Raw genomic sequence first — 18808 nt, 5'->3', positions numbered from 1 at the left:
AATTCCATATTTGTTTTTTCTTGGATATTTTTCCTCAGAATTCACAGAGCTTTGAAAAACACATCTGCCCACTTTCAAATCAAAATGCTGTAAATAATGTCTCCTGAATTAATTTTAGAAGTTGGACCTAAACAGCATTTAGCTAATATATCAAGCTTTGACTAGCCAATTTTGTTACTTTAAATCAATGCGCATTTAATGCAGATTATTTGGAAATCATTAATATCTGGAAATTTTCAGTGCCATAATCAGATTCCTTACACAGAAGTACACTTATGTGGCAAATATTGTTTAATCTTGCTTTAACAAAGATGTAACATTTTTTACTAAAAAAGCAGTGTAAAAAAAAATGTAATGAAACGCATACTGTCTCAAAAAGGAAAAATATAATAAAATAAATATAATAAAGTATAGTAATTGTCTGTATTTTTGAGATGAGGTGTTTTCATTTATTGAGATTGTCGGACTGACTTCCTGGTCTTGGTTGTTAGTCACAACGTTTCGGACGTTTTGCCCTCCGGCCTTCATCAGGTGTTTTGTATTGAACTGGGGAACCGTTTGTTAGGAGTCTTGAACCCAACCCTTTATTATTATTATGGGGGTACCATGTTCGGACTCCAGCTAGGCTCTGGGACAGTTGCTGATTCTCTGTTTTGAATGTTGCTTTTCACTGCCTTCATTCAGGATTGAACTCAGCACGTTTGGGTAACTGTAAACTTTGATACAACGTCTAGGACCACTCGGCCATATGTCACTACTGAATGTAATGAATCCTGGGTAATGTGGGTTTCTGTACAGCTCAAAATATATATACTAGTAAAGATACCTGCGCTTCGAGTGGGACTTTGCTGTACGCTTGGGCGGCGAACCCCCAACTTGGTGTGCACCATCCCTAGGCGGAGGAATTTATCAAGAGCTGCACCAAATATGACCTTAACATTTGACCTTGAAAAATGGTGTGCATCGACCCTAGTTTGGAGACCATCATCATCCCAGGTTTGGTCATGATCGGTCCAGTGGTGTGAGCTATAGGAGAGTATATATAGATAGGTTCTAACTTTGACCTTACCTTGAAAAATTGTCTGCACCATCACTAGGTGGGGGACCATCATCATGTCAAGTTTGGTCATGATCAATCCAGTGGTGAAGGCAGTAGGAGAGTAATACACACACACACACACACACACACACACACACATGAAGGCTATTACTATATATATATAGTGAGAGAGAGGGAGAGAGTAGGGATGTGTTGAAAAATAATATCAATGTGCTTGGTAGCAAATGTTTGAGCTGAAAAACAAATTATTTATTTAGAAAGTATATGTTACATATTTCAGAGATGTACCATGGTTTCATTGACGTTGAATGACCTTTTACCATTAAAAAGACTGAAAATAAATCGAAGAATAACATTCAAAATGAATTCACTGGCAAATCTTACCAGTGAATTTGTTTAAACGTTCGTTTTGAAGAAAGTTCCATTTCAGTGATGGTGGACTGCATCTTAATATGAGCTTTCATCATAATTAAGTATTTGTGTATGATTCCCTGTTTCAAGAATGTATGCCAATTTAGGGATAATGGTGTGCAGTGCAGTTTATTGGTTGCTAAGTGGGTAAGATATTGGCTGAGGGTGTATTTTTTGGTTATTAAAGAGTTTGAGTATGATAATTATATTAATTTGGCAGAGGGGGCTTGTATTTAAGTGTTGGCCTATTGTCAAGTAATTATTAGAACATTTCTTAGGTTGGAAGTGGAGTAGAACTTTTTAAATGATAGCTGGGGGTCAAGCATTTTGTCTCCTGGCACCACAACCTTTCCTTTAAGTTTGAATAAATTGAAAATTTGGGTGAATTAGTTATTTTTCAGTAAACTCTCTCTTTTATGGTGTTTGATACCAGGCATAATACCGATTGTAGACAACGCACTTAAAGCAAAACATTCTTAAATAAGCACATGAAAAGAAAAATCAGCTACAGGGAATGACTGTTATGTTAATGAGAATCAGTGCATGAACATGATTATACAATATTTGATACGCTGTTATATATATATATATATATATATTTCTGTAGAAATATATTTTCTTACAATATATATCAATCGTTATATAAGAAGCTCAATGTAATTACAGGGCAATATAGAGAATAAATGACAAAAAGTTATATTCCAAAATTCAGTATGTTGACCATCTTATAATTTATAAGTCAACCGAATTAAAGAAATAAATTATAAGATGGTCAACATCATGAATTTTGGAATATAACTTTTTGTCATTCTGTGTGTGTGTGTGTGTGTATGTATACATATATATATATATTTATATTAGTAAGTTTTGAAAATATACATGACAATTAAGCTACGCAGAATTTGTCAGGCAATAGGCATATATATTTTTGAGACTAACTACCTAGCTCTACTTGTGTATCCAGCACTGTTAAAGTGAATACTGAAAATAGATACCTAAAATTTGTATGTAGATAAATAACATATATATATATAGAGAGAGAATGTGTGTGTTAATCCAAAAGGATAAGGCAGTTTTTGTAGAAAATCCTGAGTGTGAGAGCTTAATGTTAAGCAGAGCGTACATAATGGTTAAAAGAAAAAAATACAACACAAACTTAGCCCAATCGATGTAATCTCCGACCTCCTTCAGGTGTATCTTGTCAAACTCAATAATCTTTCTGCCTACCTCAGGAGTCATTTTGCCGAACTCGGGAGCCCTTATACCAATCTAGGAATTTCAAACAGAACCCTTTATTTAATTAACCCTTTTATTTAATTCACGGGGGTAGCATGCTCTCCTTCCATTAGCCATGACTGGGTAGAAGTCCTAAATAATTTGCAATTGTATTTTGAATGTTGTCCGCACTGAGGATTGAATCTTCAACCTCCAGAAGAGTGTAACTTACAATTGAATTTTTACCATATACTTTATCCTCTATGTCACGGATCCTCGTGGTCAAAGGTTATATCGATGACAACATTGTGAGAATAACACTTGATGAGAACAGTAGTCCAAATAATACGAATAACTCTTATTTGTCATTTTTCTTACGCTTGTAGAATGATCCCATATTCATGTACAGCTATAAGTACTGAATTTTTTGTTTCTCTATTTTTTATTTTTATCAGGGTCTTGGTTTTCTGTTAAGAGTAGTTATTAAATTAGATTCTTTGTACTTGAACATCTTGCGCTTTATAGGTTTATTATCCTTGTTAAAAGACAGGGAGAGAGTGAAGGAAGTGAGGGTGATAAACACTGCATAAAATAAGAATGTGGCATCAAAAAACAATTTATCAATAAAGATTGATATGAAATAAACTGTTTATATAGATTTATGTTTTTTTTTTTTTTTTATTATTTTATAAACATGAAAAAACAACCTTGGTGTCTAACTCTGCCCTCTTGAGGAGGCAAAATAAATAGGAACATTAAGTTTGTGAAATTTATTTCGATTGTCTTAAACCTTTTTCTTATCGTGGTTGTTATTTTCACGTTTCGGGTGCATTTTTCATAGAATGATGGTATTAAGTATCAATCATTTCTAACGGACAGCCTTCTGAAGATTAAAGCAAGAATTCTTCAGCAGAAATGAAAATAAATTTGAAATTAAATAATTTTTTTAAAAGTTTCAGTTAAGTGAATATTAGTGTAAATCAAGTTTTTATTGTCTTAAATAAGATTTGCACCCTTTGGATTATTCAAACAATTATTATTTCATCTATTTTCATAATGTTTCAGCCGATGTAACTTCCGACCTTCTTCAGGTTTATCGCTTCGAACTTTGAAATCTTTCTATGAAACTGAACTTTTTATTTAATCCACAAGGGTAGATTGTTCTTATTCTATCAGCCATGACCGAGTAAAAGTGGTTTTCTTTTATGTTATTCTTTGTTATTATCGCCTGTACGATTGAACCTTCAACCTCGTCGCTTAGAAGAGATTATTAATCAATGCCTTTAACCATTATGTCACATTTGTATTTTGTTGGTAAGACTTTTTTTTTTTTCTTTTTAAATGCTTTTACACCCCCAAACAAGGCATATTCCCATTTGGATATAAGGGACGACTGTGAGGAGTTGAGCAGCGAGATGTCTGTTCATAGTACATTTCAACTTCGGTGAGTTAGTATGCTAAGGGAAGGAGGAAACGATGGAAAGTTTAGCAATCTGAGGGAAGAAATTATTGGAGTAGAAGGCTTTTCAGCATCTAGGGACTTCAACAGTGAAAGGGTGGGATTTTGCCGCTTAACGGGTTGTTGATTGCAAGTGCAATGAGTTCATCAGAGCACATTCCATTGAAGTACTTGTAAAACAGGCACAACAGTGCAACATTGCGACGATGGGACAGAAGTTTGAATTTAGCTAATAGTGCAAGATCTATTACATGTGAGACTTTTTCTTTATCTTTTTCTTTCTCTTTTGCTTTTTTCTCTTTTGCTTTTTTCTCTTTTTCTTTTTTCTTTTTTGTCTTTTTCTTTTTTGTCTTTTTCTTTTTTGTCTTTTTCTTTTTTGTCTTTTTCTTTTTTGTCTTTTTCTATTTTGTCTTTTTCTTTTTGTCTTTTTCTTTTTGTCTTTTTCTTTTTTGTCTTTTTCTTTTTTGTCTTTCTTTTTTGTCTTTTTCTTTTTTGTCTTTTTCTTTTTTGTCTTTTTCTTTTTTGTCTTTTTCTTTTTCGTCTTTTTCTTTTTCGTCTTTTTCTATTTTTGTCTTTTTCTATTTTTTTTTTTTTTTTTTAACTCTGTCTAAGAATGATAGACTAGTGGTAGATGCATCAGCCCAGATGTTTATGGTTGAATTGTGGCCTGATAAAGATATAGGATGGTCTGAGTAATATTCTAGCATGATAGAGGGACACCACCTTCTTTACAGCAAAAAAAAAATGTTATCATAAATTCATAATGTATGAAATGGTTTGCGATAACTGTTTCTTGAATTCTGTAATTAATTTTTTTTTTCTTTTTCAGGAGCTGGATTTCATGTCAGAACTACATCTACCGCCATCCAGACATGCCAAAATTCTTTGTCAACATTGGAGGAGATGGACAGTCTTGGAGAGATGGAGACTGGCTTGACAATGAGGATAAGCGATTACCTTTTGATTTGCTCAAATCATCCGAAGCAGAGACCACTTATAAGAATCATGTTAATGCTCTGCAGGAACAGCACAAGAAATTCGAGTAAGTTATTGGTCCTCAGATTTATCAGGGAGGGACCTATGTTTTCAGTGGCGTCAATGCGTCCGTTAGTTCGGACTATTGCCAGATAACTGTCCATTATTTTTTCCTGAAATTTTTCCACAAATTGTATTTCATTAAATGTGCACAGTAAAAAAAATATTTTTTACAAAATATCCTGTTGCTCCCTCAGGGGCTCAAAAGAGGTAAAAAAATGCCCCCAAAATGACACGTTTTGCCACATAACTTTTGATCCATCCATTAGATTTTTTTTTAAAACTTGGCCAAAATGTAGAGACCATTGTTCCTAATATGAATCCAGTATGGGTGACTCTGGCAAAATTCTGGTTCGCGCCCCTCTGGGACTTCTAGAGCTAAAAAAACATGCCGTTTTGGAGCTCTTTTTTCATATTACTCAAGAACTTGATATGTATACCTATATAGTAATTTTCCATGGTGCTGAATTCAAATATACATGTCTTAAAGCGTGAAACTGCATCGTTTGTTCATTTTCACTGGGATTCGGCATTCCCAGGAGCTCAAAAGGGATCACAAATGCCCCAAAATTGCAAAAAATGATACTTTTTACCCCATAAAATTTGCTCCATTAATTAGATTTTTCTGAAACTTGGCAAAAATGTGAAGGCAACGTTGCCCCTTCACACTTTTCACATTAATCATTTCTTCACTATTTTTTGTGGCGTCATCTCACATGCAGCAGAAGAGGGGGGCCACGCACACACGGCTTGTTGTTTTTTTTTTTTTTCTAGTCCGAAAATGCCACATCTAAGGAGGAGCTGCTCGGGTTGAAGTTGGCCAACTCATATAACTTCTAATCTTGATAAACAAACACAGACACCCGATACACCAGAATCTGTTATAATTTAACTTGCCTTTGGGAGTGAAAAAGGGGGTGAGTCCCAATAAAGTAGAGAAAGAAAAAGGTTAGCTGTTCAAGCTTTTACTTTTTAGCGTTTGTCCAAATCACGTCTTGATTCAGTCATTACACCCTCACTAGATAAGTAAACTACTTCATCGCATTAGGTACACATGCCTGGTAGAATCTGCTCTCCTGAATGCTTAAGAAAAATACACACATAATACAACCACAGCAAATAAGAAATTACCATTTTCAGTGATGCTTGTATCTCTTCATTAAGTTCTCTCTTTTTACTCCTAAGTTAGATTATTATGCCTTTCTTGCCTTGACAGTGTTCAAAAATATGTTTTTGTCACTTCTACGTTACAAGTCTATCTTTGCTCTATTGTTATTTTCATGCCAAGTACTCATCTGTGGTCCCTTTTCTTTGCAAAACATTCACAATAAACTCTTGTCTAGCTACAACAACTGTCAATAATTTATCCTATTTTCTATCTGTGCCTAAATCTAAACACAACTTCGATGAACAAAGTTTTTTTCCTAGAACTGCCCGCCTGTGGAACTCTATACTTTAGGACTACTTTCCAACTGACTACAACATGGTCATTTTCAAATCCAATGTAAACAAGTTCTTGTTATGTCGTCCCCTTAAATAATAAAATTCTACCCAATTTCTACCACTACTGATCACTACGCTATTGTCTCAGTGACCACCGAACAATCATTACCATATATATATATATATATATATATATATATATACTACTATGTATTGGATATAAATTATATAATTAATCATCAGGGATCAACCATATGAAAAGAAACAACATAAACATGATCGATTGTTAAAAGCTAAGAAAAATGTTGGATGTATGACAGGTCAAGAAGTACATGCAGATGCAACTGAGTCGCACCAAGAGAATAAAAACAAATAGATTGTATTGTTAATTCATTGAAACTATTGCCGTCAAATAAAATACGCTGGGGGCATAGCAATAATGACAATGCTGTCCACTACGGGTGTTTTCAAGTCCAATGTAACGAAGTTCTTGTTGAGCCGTCCCTTTTAAATAATAAAATTCTACCCAAATTTCCACCACTACTGATCATTATGGTGGTGCTGTCTCACTGACCACGTAACACTCATTAACCCTTATCGTAGAGGGGCTTTCAGGCCTTGATAAGTGGTGACTCATTTGTAAAAAAAAATATATATTTTAAGTCTGCGTTTTATCCTAATATAAGTTTACCTCCAGATACAACGAATGGAATTGTTAATAAAATTCGTGATGGTTTTTGCAATCCAGATGTTTTTGATACAAATAAAGTTCTCTCTATGCTTTTTCTGCTATAAGATCAGGCTGTCTGAGGATACCGACTTCTTGACCTAAAATGCATCAAACATTGATGTTATTGTTTTTTTTTTCCTTTGCAAAACTCAACCATCTTCTGTGAAACAAAAAACATTTTTTTTTGTCTACAAAACAGCTTAAACAAAGACCATGAATAAATATTAAAAGATATAAAGAACTTGAAGCATAAGAAACTTACCTAAATGTCCAGATTCTACATTAAATAACTTAAAAAGGGTTGATATGCAGTAAAAAAAAAAAAAACGAAAAAAATAAAACTCAAACCAAACCGTCTATGCCCGACTCGTTCCCCAAGTTTTCATCATATAGGACACACAAATCTCACACACTCCTTTATTCTGAACAAAGAATTACAACCAAAATGTAGCACATGCCAAACACCTATCACAGTCAAACACATCTTTATAGAATGCGAAACACTAAAGAACCTTAGAAAGTCTTCTAAAGTGATATGGAAAATTTGTTTGAATATACTAATACAGAAAACATCTTTAAATTCCCAAAAGAGCTAAAAAATATATATATCAAAAGATCTGAATCAATAAAAATAAAGAATCCCAACAAAAAACATAACTGACCTTAAATAACACACAGAGGTTTTTAGGTAAAATAAAAAAAAAATTAAAAAATAACAAAAAAAAAAAATGTTAATTCTGATTCACTCATCTCTTGATACTGCCCTGATTTCGATTACGATGCCCTCCTTCAGTTTAGAAATAGTCTGGGTGTTGTTTTGATAGATATCATCTTTGAGATGATTCCTACAAATAAAAATGGGGGCCCTAATAAGAAAATATCCGCAGAGTTCTTAGAATGTGTCCAACAAGTCTTGTAAATGATGTTTAACACAATGGTTTTGGTTTGAAGTTTATGGTTGTGTTGCAGAAAAGATTGTGAATCTTAATGATTCCATAGATGACTTGGGAGGGGTTTATATAAGATTGATATACAAATAAAATTCAGCAGAATGTATATAAGAAATAAATGGCAAAGCGGAAACGCTGAAAAATATAGAAGACAGATTCAAATTTAAAAAAAAAATAAGATAAATATTTTGTATTAGTTGCATAATTTTGGACTGTTCTCATCTTGAATGTTATTTTCGCAACGTTTTGGTCAATGTAAACTTAGACCTTCTTTGGGTATATCTTGTCGAACTCATGGTGTAGAAGAAAAAGTACTTGGTAAGATTCAGTTGTAAGTTACACTCTTCTCGAGATCAAAGCTTCAACCCTCAGTGTGGGTGACACTCAAAGATACAATTGCAAATTATTTAGGACTTCTACTCAATTATGGCTGATTGAATGTGGACATGCTACCCCCGTGAATTAAAGAGTTCTGTTTGAACTTCCATTCAGATTTTTGAGTTCAATCGGAAGATTGCTGAGTGTAACAAGATACATCTGGAGAAGGTTGTAGATTACACCACCCAAAACCTGAAAATAACACTCACGATGAGAACCATAGTCTGAATAATTGGAATAAAATTCAGAAACATGATCCAAATTTTGTTTCTTTATCAAAGTGACTAGAAATTATATTTTTTATCACTTTTTGTTCAAGAGATTGATATAAGGTAGAATAGAGAGAGAAAGAGATGGGTGAGAGTCATCAGGGAATCAGGGAGTAAAAGGATGAGTAGAATGTGGAGGGCAATAGTGGGAGGAAAAATTCTTACCTTTTGCTTCCCCCCCCCCCAGTTTCCCTATTTTACTCTCACTTACATCATAAACATTCTGATCCACATCTGGCATCAATTGAAATAAATGGCTCTCATCTTCAGGAGGCCTCAAGTTTTGACAAGCTTCTGGGCTTGACCATTACTCCTGATCTTAAATGGAACACGTACATCAAATCTGTTGCCAAGGCCGCTGGAAAAATGGTGGAATCTTTCTATTGATCCGGTAGATATCTCACTGCTGATGCAATTCTCTATCTATATAAGAGCCAGGTACGTCCAAGGATGGAATACTGTTGCCACATCTGGGCAGGAGCTGCTAGAAAGGACTTGTCCTTCCTTGATAGAGTTCAAAATAGACTTTGTAGCCTCGTAGGAGATGTCCTTTTCTCTTCCTTGCAACCTCTATCTCACAGAAGAGATGTTGCGAGTTTGTCTCTGTTGTATCGTTATTTTCATGGAAAGTGTTTGACTGAGCTTCAGTCTATGGGCCCCCCTCGCCTAACTTTCACAAGAAACACTCGTCTAGCTGAAAACACTATCAATAATTCCCCCCACTCTTTATCTGTGCCTAAACCTAACATAGATTCCATGAGCAAAGCTTCTTTCTTAGAACTGCATGCCTGTGGAATTGTCTTCCGTTTTCCTGCTTTCCGGCTGACAACAATATGATTGTGTTCAAGTCTAACGTAAATAAGTTCTTGATGAGCCGTTCCATATAAGTTATCAAATTTACAGAATTTCCATTACTAATGATTACTATATTGTCCAATTTCTACTGTACACTCTTTAACCCTTATCCTCGAGTGGCCTCTTGGCCTTGATAATGTGGTGATGCCTATGTAAAAAAAAAAAAAAAAAAAAATTCTCAAAACAATGTTATTAACCGTTTCGATTTGAATCTGTCTTCTGTATTTTTCAATTATTCTACTTGTTTATATGGGTATATCTCTACTTATATATAAAAGGCACATTGTGTGTGTGTGAGTTCGCTATGGACTTCCAAATTGGCTGGTCTGATTTTGATGGAATATCACACAAATGCACTTTATGTGGTTGTGAGTGTTCTTAGATAGGTTTTGAATCGGAATGTATTTGATAAGTACTGATAATCGAAAAAAAAATCTGATTAAAGAAGGAACAGTTCGATTTTGACAAAAGTTAACACCCCTATGAAACCTAACATCACAAGTGTGTTTGAGAAGTTTTATCACCGCAACAGCAGAAATGTTCGGCCGATTCTTTAATAAGTCAGAGACCCATTCAGTATAACTCTTTCTGTTTCGGGCACAATTGAACCATGATACTTGACTTTTGAAGTTTTAACTTAAATTCAAGCCATTATATAAAAATAATTTTATAAAATCAACAGTAGGTTCTCTACAGTGCAATGTGTAAATTACAATGTATTATGGTTTAAGTCACTGGCATGTGAAGCTTCCTCCCAGTGCACTGCAGTGGGTTCCCATCTAGAGCAATCAATCAATCAATCAATTTGATTATAAAATGGGTGATTTCACAGATTTCAATGACAATAAAAGTATGGTGTGTGGTACATTTGTTGATCATCATTCAATCCCGGACAATGGCAGATCTCTCTGCTAGTAATTTATATAATTCTGTTTGAAATAAATATATAATTGGTATGTTTATCATTAGGGCTGTGACAACAGCATATTCTTTTCATTGCTTTGACTCCCAAGTATATATCCGACACAGTTAATCAACCGAGAACCACATCACTCTATATAAAAGCATATAAGATATCAACAGATGCACACTTGAGTCAAAATAAGGAAAAGAATATGCTGTTGTCCTAGTTCTATTTATCATAAACTAGCGAGGGGTACCTGGCGTTACCCGGGTGTTTGGAGGTGTGTGTGGAAACTCCGGGGGAGGGGGGGTGTAAGTATGAGGATCGAACCCGAACCCTTGAGGCAAAGTTGTAAATTAAAGTGTGAAAAAAAAACGTGCGACGTTAACCATTGCCCCACCGCGAGATGCTAACAGAAACACGTTTGAATTTATTTAATTACTTAAATTAGCAGGTGCACGTTTTAATGACTTAATGTGGTCAACTTTTGACTGTGGGGTAGCATTTCATTTAGTGCGGGAATGCTTCCCCCCACCCCCAAGACGTTGGGGGTGGGGGGAAACATTATAGGAAAAGGCCTAACCTACATGCGGCGAGCGAAAACTGTTGAATATTTATCTTCCCTAAGTCGAGCAAATTAAACAGACAGGCGAGCTCCGTTGTTAACTGTGAGATATTACGATTTACATGGGATATAAAAAGTTTTAAAAAGTTGTGAACCGACTGACCGCTTCTCTGAAAAAAGCCTTTCTTGGACATACACAAAAAGCGAACATACATTTTCGCTTTTATATATATATAGATTACTTATGAATAATAAATAAAGGAGTTGGTGGGTTGCATGGTGTAACTGTGAGTTAGTGGTCCAGTGTAGATAGGTGTCAGTCAGTGTGTAAATGAGCGCGGACCAACATATGCAAATAATCGAGCCATGTGCGAGGTAACATCACAGTGAGGAGCAGGAAATAAAAGGATTTAAAAAAAGTAGCCCGAAAAGACAGACATGTTACATGTGTGGCCCGAGAATGACAGGAAAAGACACATCCTAACATGGCCAAAAGACAGACAATACCACGTGTTTAACACAGCAGAGTCTTGTTTAGCACATTGGAGTATGAGAAGACATTTAGAGCAAGAGACAATGCGTTATTCTGGAAAGTACCTGTAAATAAATGTCTGTTGTTTCACTGAAAAAAAAAAAAGGAGGGATCAAATTCTTTCCTTGCCTTTGGTTTCTTGCGACTACCTGCATACAATGTGTGGGTGTCGAGTGTTGACATGTAGTAACATCATTAAAAATGGTGTACTATATTGCAAGTGTGTGTGGGCCAGTGTAGATGCACAAATTTGTGGCTGATGAGTCTGGACGGGTCACTAAAGGGAAAATGCCAAAACATCAGTTTTGGGAACTAAGATCAAAATGCAAATCAGGGGTGGGGCTACCATAAATATATATATATGGAGGGTTAACATAGATGTATGAAAGTGAGGGTTGGGGGCTCGCATAATGAGAGGCATCAAATATTTGGTCTCTTTAGCTTGTTCGAACAAAGGTCTGCATTCATAACTCTTTTCATATAAAGTGTGAGAAATTGTGGGGTGTTAGCTACATTTCGTAATCAGACTGAATAATGTTGATACTAAATGACCTAAAGGTTGATATATAGAAAGAAAAAAAAACAAAAAAAACATATCACTTGACTTCTGACCTTCGCTTTTAGTGCATTGTAAATTCCTGTCTGAAGGAATGAGTTCCAAGTCAGAGAGCTTCAATTATTGGTTTCGGTTTGCAAATGGTTGGCAAGTTATAGACTCTGATAAAACATTGAAATAATGATGTAATAAAATATGTATTAAGCATGACATTTTATGGTGATCAATAAACAGCGATGTGGGGAGGGGGTAGGAAGGAGAAATCAACCATTTGGAAAATATTGATTTCATACTCATTATTTTGTTACATTTATAGATAAAATACTAAAATGAACATCTCTGTTCGAGTTAGATGGTGAGACTAATGTGGTTATACAGAAATTTTTTTTTTTTTTTTTTCTAATCTTTACTTTGAAACACAAGGATATGCTGCTGGAAAGAGTTAATCTTAATAAAAAGGGGGAGGAGAAAAATAGAATTATTTCACTGCAAATACTTATCTAACTACAACCACTGTCAACAATTTTCCCCTACTCTCTATCTGTGTCCAAAGAAAACAAAACTACAACTTTATTTTTAAGCTTTTATTGAAAAATAAACTTTATTATGTAGTAGATCTGGCATCTATTCCATGTAGCCACCTTCAGCCTCAATCACCGTCTTGATATGTAGCACTCCTTCTAAAGGCAAGCCTGGGTCTCTTTGGATTTGTGGGCCGTCACAGTCCTGCTGCTACATTCAGGGTTTTCAAGCAGCCACCTGACTATACTAGCGGATCATCACACTTTTCAGCACATCCAGGTACACTTTGGTGTTGACTTTCAAGCCGACTTTGAAAATGTGAGGTGGCATGATATGGCCCTCACTTGAAACCACACCAAAGACCATAAACATGGTTGGAAACATTGCCCTGGGCATGCCCTCAAGCATTGGACCATCCAGATTTGCATTTTGAGAGTGTTAGCAATGGTCCTGTTGTCATAACTTGGATCAGTAGAAACCATTAGTTGTACAGTAGCGTATCTCCGATCTCGCTTGTTGAACATTGTGTCATTATACTATGCTATGTTACCCTTGAAGATGGATCTGTCAGTATTTGGATTAAGTGATTATGGCAACTAGATCAACCAGTTCTTACTTACCTGAAGAAAGAAAATTAATAAAATTAGAAAGGGTCAAAAGCAAAGTATGCTGACAGGGATTCTCTCTCTCTCTCTCTCTCTCTCTCTCTATATATATATATATATATATATATATATATATATATATATATATATTTATTTATTTAAATAAGGGGGTAGTCACCAACAATGTGTATTTTTTAACATTATTTTATTATTCCGTGTCTTGGTTTTTCATTGAGAATTATGTTTAGATCATTGTAATAATGTTTTTAAATCATTGAAATCGTTTTTAATGCGTTTCAGACGTTCTGTGAAGCGTCCTCTTCAGAAATTATTTTCAAAATAGCATTTTCGTAGTTCATTTCAAATGTTTCCAAGAGGTGGAAACGTGTGTCTACTATTCATTGGAATGTTCAATTTTTATTACTGTTTTATTGAGCTGTGGTCATTCCTGTGTTGTGTTTCTCTCTCTCTCACTCTCTCTTTCTGCTTGTGTTTTTTTTCTTTTCCTTTAGGGTAGGATGTGTGTGTTTTTTCTTTTATTGATTGTAAGAATGTGTGTACTGTTTTATAGTATTATGAAGTTATTTGCTTCCCTAGGAAGGTGACTGTGATCCAAGGTCGTTACTAATGTGTATGTGTGAGGAGTGGGGGGGGGGAGAACCAGCTCTTCTGAAATAAGGGTAGGGGTGCGTTCCTTCTATTTTGATATTTATTTTTTGGATTCTTAGATTTTAATATTGTGAGTTTTCGCTTCAGTCTTAGACTGTTCGGGTATTCTTTATATTATGTTTGTTTAGATAGAGGGGTGTATTTAAAAATATGTATAGGGGATTTTTTAATGTTTCTATTTATTTATTATATATATATATATATATATATCTCAAAAGTTGGAAAACTATCTTGCTTGTCAATTAATCTCTTTCAATCACTGCATTAGTTACATCGATTTGCCTTTATATGCTGTACCTACTTTTAATTATTTACCATTTTATCCTATTCCTTCATTATCATTTCATATCTAAATGTCATTAAGCCATTTTTTTCTATATTTTCATTTTGTATAATTCTGGCCCTTCTCCTCTTCTGATAAGAAGCAGTTAGCTTCGGAATGCCATGGCTTAAAGAGTTTTTTTTTTCTTAATTTTCCCCTTTACTTTTCCTTATTGTTTTGATGATATAATAAAGTTATAACTTTTATTCCTCATCTTTATTTTAATATTATCTTATATAATGGTTGTATCGATTGGTTTCCTAGATGTAAATCCAATGAAACTAGTGTGATTATCAAAAAGTGCTCAATGTAGGACAGAGCTGGTATATAGTCTGTTTATTATATAAACATTGTTGGTTACATATGGGAATACATGTTCAAGTGGAATCCCAATTCAAGGATACCACTTCATCAGACCAAAAAAAGGAGCAATATTGAAACGAGAGTCAAGATTACATTTGTTTTTTTTATAAGATATCTGGTAGTGTTGTGCCGATTCATCAGAATTTGGGAAATCAACAAATTTGGGGGTATCGGAATCGGAAATATTAGTGCCTATTTTCCAATACCAAAACGATTCTGTTAATTCTTATTTATTTTATTTTGTTTAAAGAAAAATCTTCTATTGCTGGCAATAAATGATAAAATAATAAATATTTATTGATTTTAAAATACCAGTGAAGCTAAAATCTATAGATCATCCTGCACAAATTAAATTCATGTTTAGGGAAATATCTGTATATTTAACATGGGTTTTTTACAGAAATCGGGGAAAATAACAACTCTGTTGTTAAATAATTGGAGATTTATAAAGAATCTGAATTGGTAATTGTATCGGAATCAGGAATTTAGTTTGGAATCGGTAATTGTATTGGAATCGGGGGGGGGGGGAATATTGGAATCGTTCCGTCACTAATATCTGGATATAGTTTACACTCTGGAAAAAAGTGGATTGCATACTTTATGAATGTGAGCAGTATGGGTTTTGGAGGGGATGGGTGAAGGAAAGGGGTGGAGTATGTGTGTGTGTGTGTGTGTATATATATATATATATATATATATATATATATATATATATATTTTATGATAGTAAGGAGTCTACGTGGATCGATCAACATTGCAACATTTTTCATGTCTCGTCAAGACTCCAATTTAATCTCAAGTGGATCTCTCATTCCGAAAATAAAATTTTTCCAGAAGTCCCTTGGAAAAAAAGAAAGCGGGAAAAGTGACCCTTTCTTTTAAGATTGCATCCATCTCCATTGGTCACTAAAATGTCTGGGTTATTTGCTTATTACGGTCATCTTAATTCGTTCATCTACTCCACTTTCTAGCACTTACCTGAACTTAATCTATCTATCTATCTATCTATCTCTCTCTCTCTCTATATATATATATATATATTATGGGGTATTGTAGTTATTTTTCTATTTTAGAGTTAAAAAAAAAATTAGGACTTTGTCTAAAGGCAAATACATTTTTCTCATGTTTCTGAGACGTTACATTGTTATTGTTGAATAGTTGTGTACACTTCCAAATCTCTTCAATAGAATTCATGTCATCACACGTTAATTTTAATTTTTCAGGCTGAAAAGAAAATTCAAAGATTTCTTGGAGGAAAACAAGCAGGTCAAGCCAGGCAAACCTATCAGCGAGACGTACATTTGCTTTGTTGGTAAGGAATGCTACAACGGTCTGAATGAGCGGGAAAGAGACGAGGTATATGAGCAGCACCAGTCGGACCTTCGGCAGCGCGCCAAGCTCGACTTCCAAGAACTCATGTGGGAGAAGTCTGAGGTGTTTACGGAGCTTAACCCTTCTGTGCGACTCACACAAGATGACCTCAAAATAATTACAAACGCCTTACAGAATGATTCTAGGTGAGCGACTTTGTTGTCTGTTTTTCAGCTTTTCCTCTTCTGCACATTAGCTCAGCTAGTAAAGAAATGTTTATAACCAAACGCGCCCCACCTTGGGGAGGTATGCTAGTATATGTTCGTTTTAGGCCTCTCCGACCACAGAATGCCCAAAACGATAAACAGTTATTCTGGCCACCCAGAATAACTCTCACAACATGGCAGTTTGGCCCTGATCATCTACAGGGAGACAGGGTTTGATGAGGGTTTCTGGTTGTTCTGTTTCAATAAGAAAAATCCGTCTATCCAGGGAGACGTGCGACTCACATCATATTATGATTGTTTTTGTTGATCCGTGGGTCACAGCCCTCTCCCGGCGTCAAGATAGGTACTCCTGTTCTGATAGATGGTTCTGAAAAAAAGTCATAGGTTTTCTTCTTTATAAAGATTATATTAACAGAAACTATATAACTACAGAGTTCTAATATGATACCACAGTACAAAGATGAATGTACAGGCAGTTGAAATTAAATCATTTCAGAGTCCACAGTTCAGCACATGTCATATCATCTGCAATCGACAGTGTTTTCACTTGGAGAAACAGTCACCCATAATTCTGGATTCAATTTTCATATATTGTAAACCTCGATAAGTGGGAAATTGACAGCCACAATTAAGTAGGTCTGACTTTCTTTCTTTTCTTGTGTTGTCACCAACAGTCTGCAGATGCAAATATGGAGGGAAGCCTTTGTTCACAATAATGAAGAATAATCAAACAATGAATTATCAGTAGTTGAGGGTTTTAGCCACACAAATTTATTTTTGTTTGTACAAAATACTATATGTGGCAAAAGTATTCAACTAAGGTTATTCAAGAGAGAAAGATTAACAGTGGTATTTCAAAGTCGGCGTATTTCCCAGCAGTCAAGAGCTTTTATTCAGCTCACTGTTAGTTCAACTCTATTCAATTTTACCCAAAATCGCTTGTGCATAAGCTTATATATTCAGATGATGGGTAGGGAGTGAAGTCCCCCCCCCCCAGTCCAAACTAGCCAATCAGGGGTTGTTACAACATATCCCTTTCTCTTCTGATTGGCTCTGTGCCAACCGTGCATAATTGCATATTAAAGTAAATTTCCATCAAATTTTTCTTACGCTGATCACAGTGATGTAACTTAGTGTACAATCCAAGCATCTACATATATAACAGTGAAAATGTCTGCCTTTATGTATCTGTGTACATTTCCCTACCAAGTAATTCTTTCGATCTTCGGTCTAGAGATTAGAGATTTGACATAGGGATTATTGAGATTTGGGAAAAATTTTTTAATTGGTTTTCGACCAGAAATTCGGCTGTCAAGGAGTCTAAGTTCAACTATTTGACCTTTGAAAATGCTACCCAAACTCTTCCGCCAATTTTGGGTCTAAACACTTGAAATTTAAAATGTAGGTTACTTGGACATGGATCTAACTTTATAATTTGATTTAAGTCCGAAAAAATAAATGTTAAAAGATCAAAATTGGGGACAAAGTTAAAAAAAAAAAAATTTGACCTCTGTAGTCTCTACCAAATTACTCAGTTAATTTCTGGTCTAAACATTTGAAATGTATACATAATAGGTATTCAGACATGCGGCAAGCATTTTAATCATTTTGGGGGAAAAAATTTGGCTGCGAAAAGGTCAAAGTTGAAAGAGGTGACCTTTGCAGATTCTACCAAATTCCTCCACCAATTTTGGGTCTAAAGACTTGAAATTTTAAATGTAGGTATCTTTGTATTTTAATTTGAGACCAAAATGATAAATGTTAAGGGGTCAAAATTGGGGTCAAAGTTTAAAAAAAAAATGACCTCTGCGGTCTCTATGAAATTACTCAGACAAATTTTGGTCTAAACATTTGAAATCTTACATAAAGTGTATTCATATGGAGGGCAAGTTATGAACAGTACATAGGGCCCGAACAAAGCTTGTCTGAACTGTTAGTGTATGTATGTATATATATATATATATATATATATATATATATATATATATATATATATATACATCTTGCTGACCCCTTAGCAGCCAAATTTCTGGCCAAAAACCCATCAAAGATTTTCCCAAGTCTCAGTACCCTGTATATCAAATTTCGAGTCTGTAGACTTAAAATTGGAGTTATTGCGTAGGGACATGTACACAGGCACACAGACACGTTCACTTTTATAGATATATTAGCATGGGTGCCCGGCGTTGCCCGAGTATTTGTAGATGTATGTTGAGCAAAAAAAAAAAAAAAGTGGTCAATTGTTTTAAATTTGACCCCTATTATGACCCCTTAAAATGTATTGTTTTGGGCTTAAATCAAGTTATTAAGTTAGATCCATGTCCAATGAACCTATATCTAAAATTTCAAGTGTTTAGACCGAAAATTGTCAGGAGTTTGGTAGAGTTCTCAAAGGTCAAATCGTTGAACTTTGACCCCTTAATCGAC

The 18808-nt window shown here is 34.8% G+C and overlaps 1 protein-coding gene across 50 annotated transcripts in view; it reads left to right on the top strand.

Moving 5' to 3' along the window:
• Window positions 1-18808, top strand: part of LOC145252565 (rho GTPase-activating protein 190-like) — a 793870-nt gene that overhangs the window by 561916 nt on the left and 213146 nt on the right. For all 50 annotated transcript variants that reach the window (XM_080112152.1, XM_080112143.1, XM_080112148.1 and 47 more), the window contains exons 8-9: window positions 4975-5187; window positions 16067-16360. In XM_080112152.1, coding sequence (XP_079968278.1) covers window positions 4975-5187; window positions 16067-16360 — 507 coding nt within the window. The remainder of the gene's footprint in view (window positions 1-4974; window positions 5188-16066; window positions 16361-18808) is intronic.

The sequence above is a fragment of the Euprymna scolopes genome, chromosome 29 (assembly GCF_053919585.1).
Source record: "Euprymna scolopes isolate OS-2025 chromosome 29, ASM5391958v1, whole genome shotgun sequence".
NCBI classification, from domain to species: Eukaryota; Metazoa; Mollusca; class Cephalopoda; order Sepiida; family Sepiolidae; genus Euprymna; species Euprymna scolopes.
The sequence above is the reverse complement of the archived record's forward strand: the minus strand, read 5'-3'. Positions and strand labels throughout refer to the sequence as shown.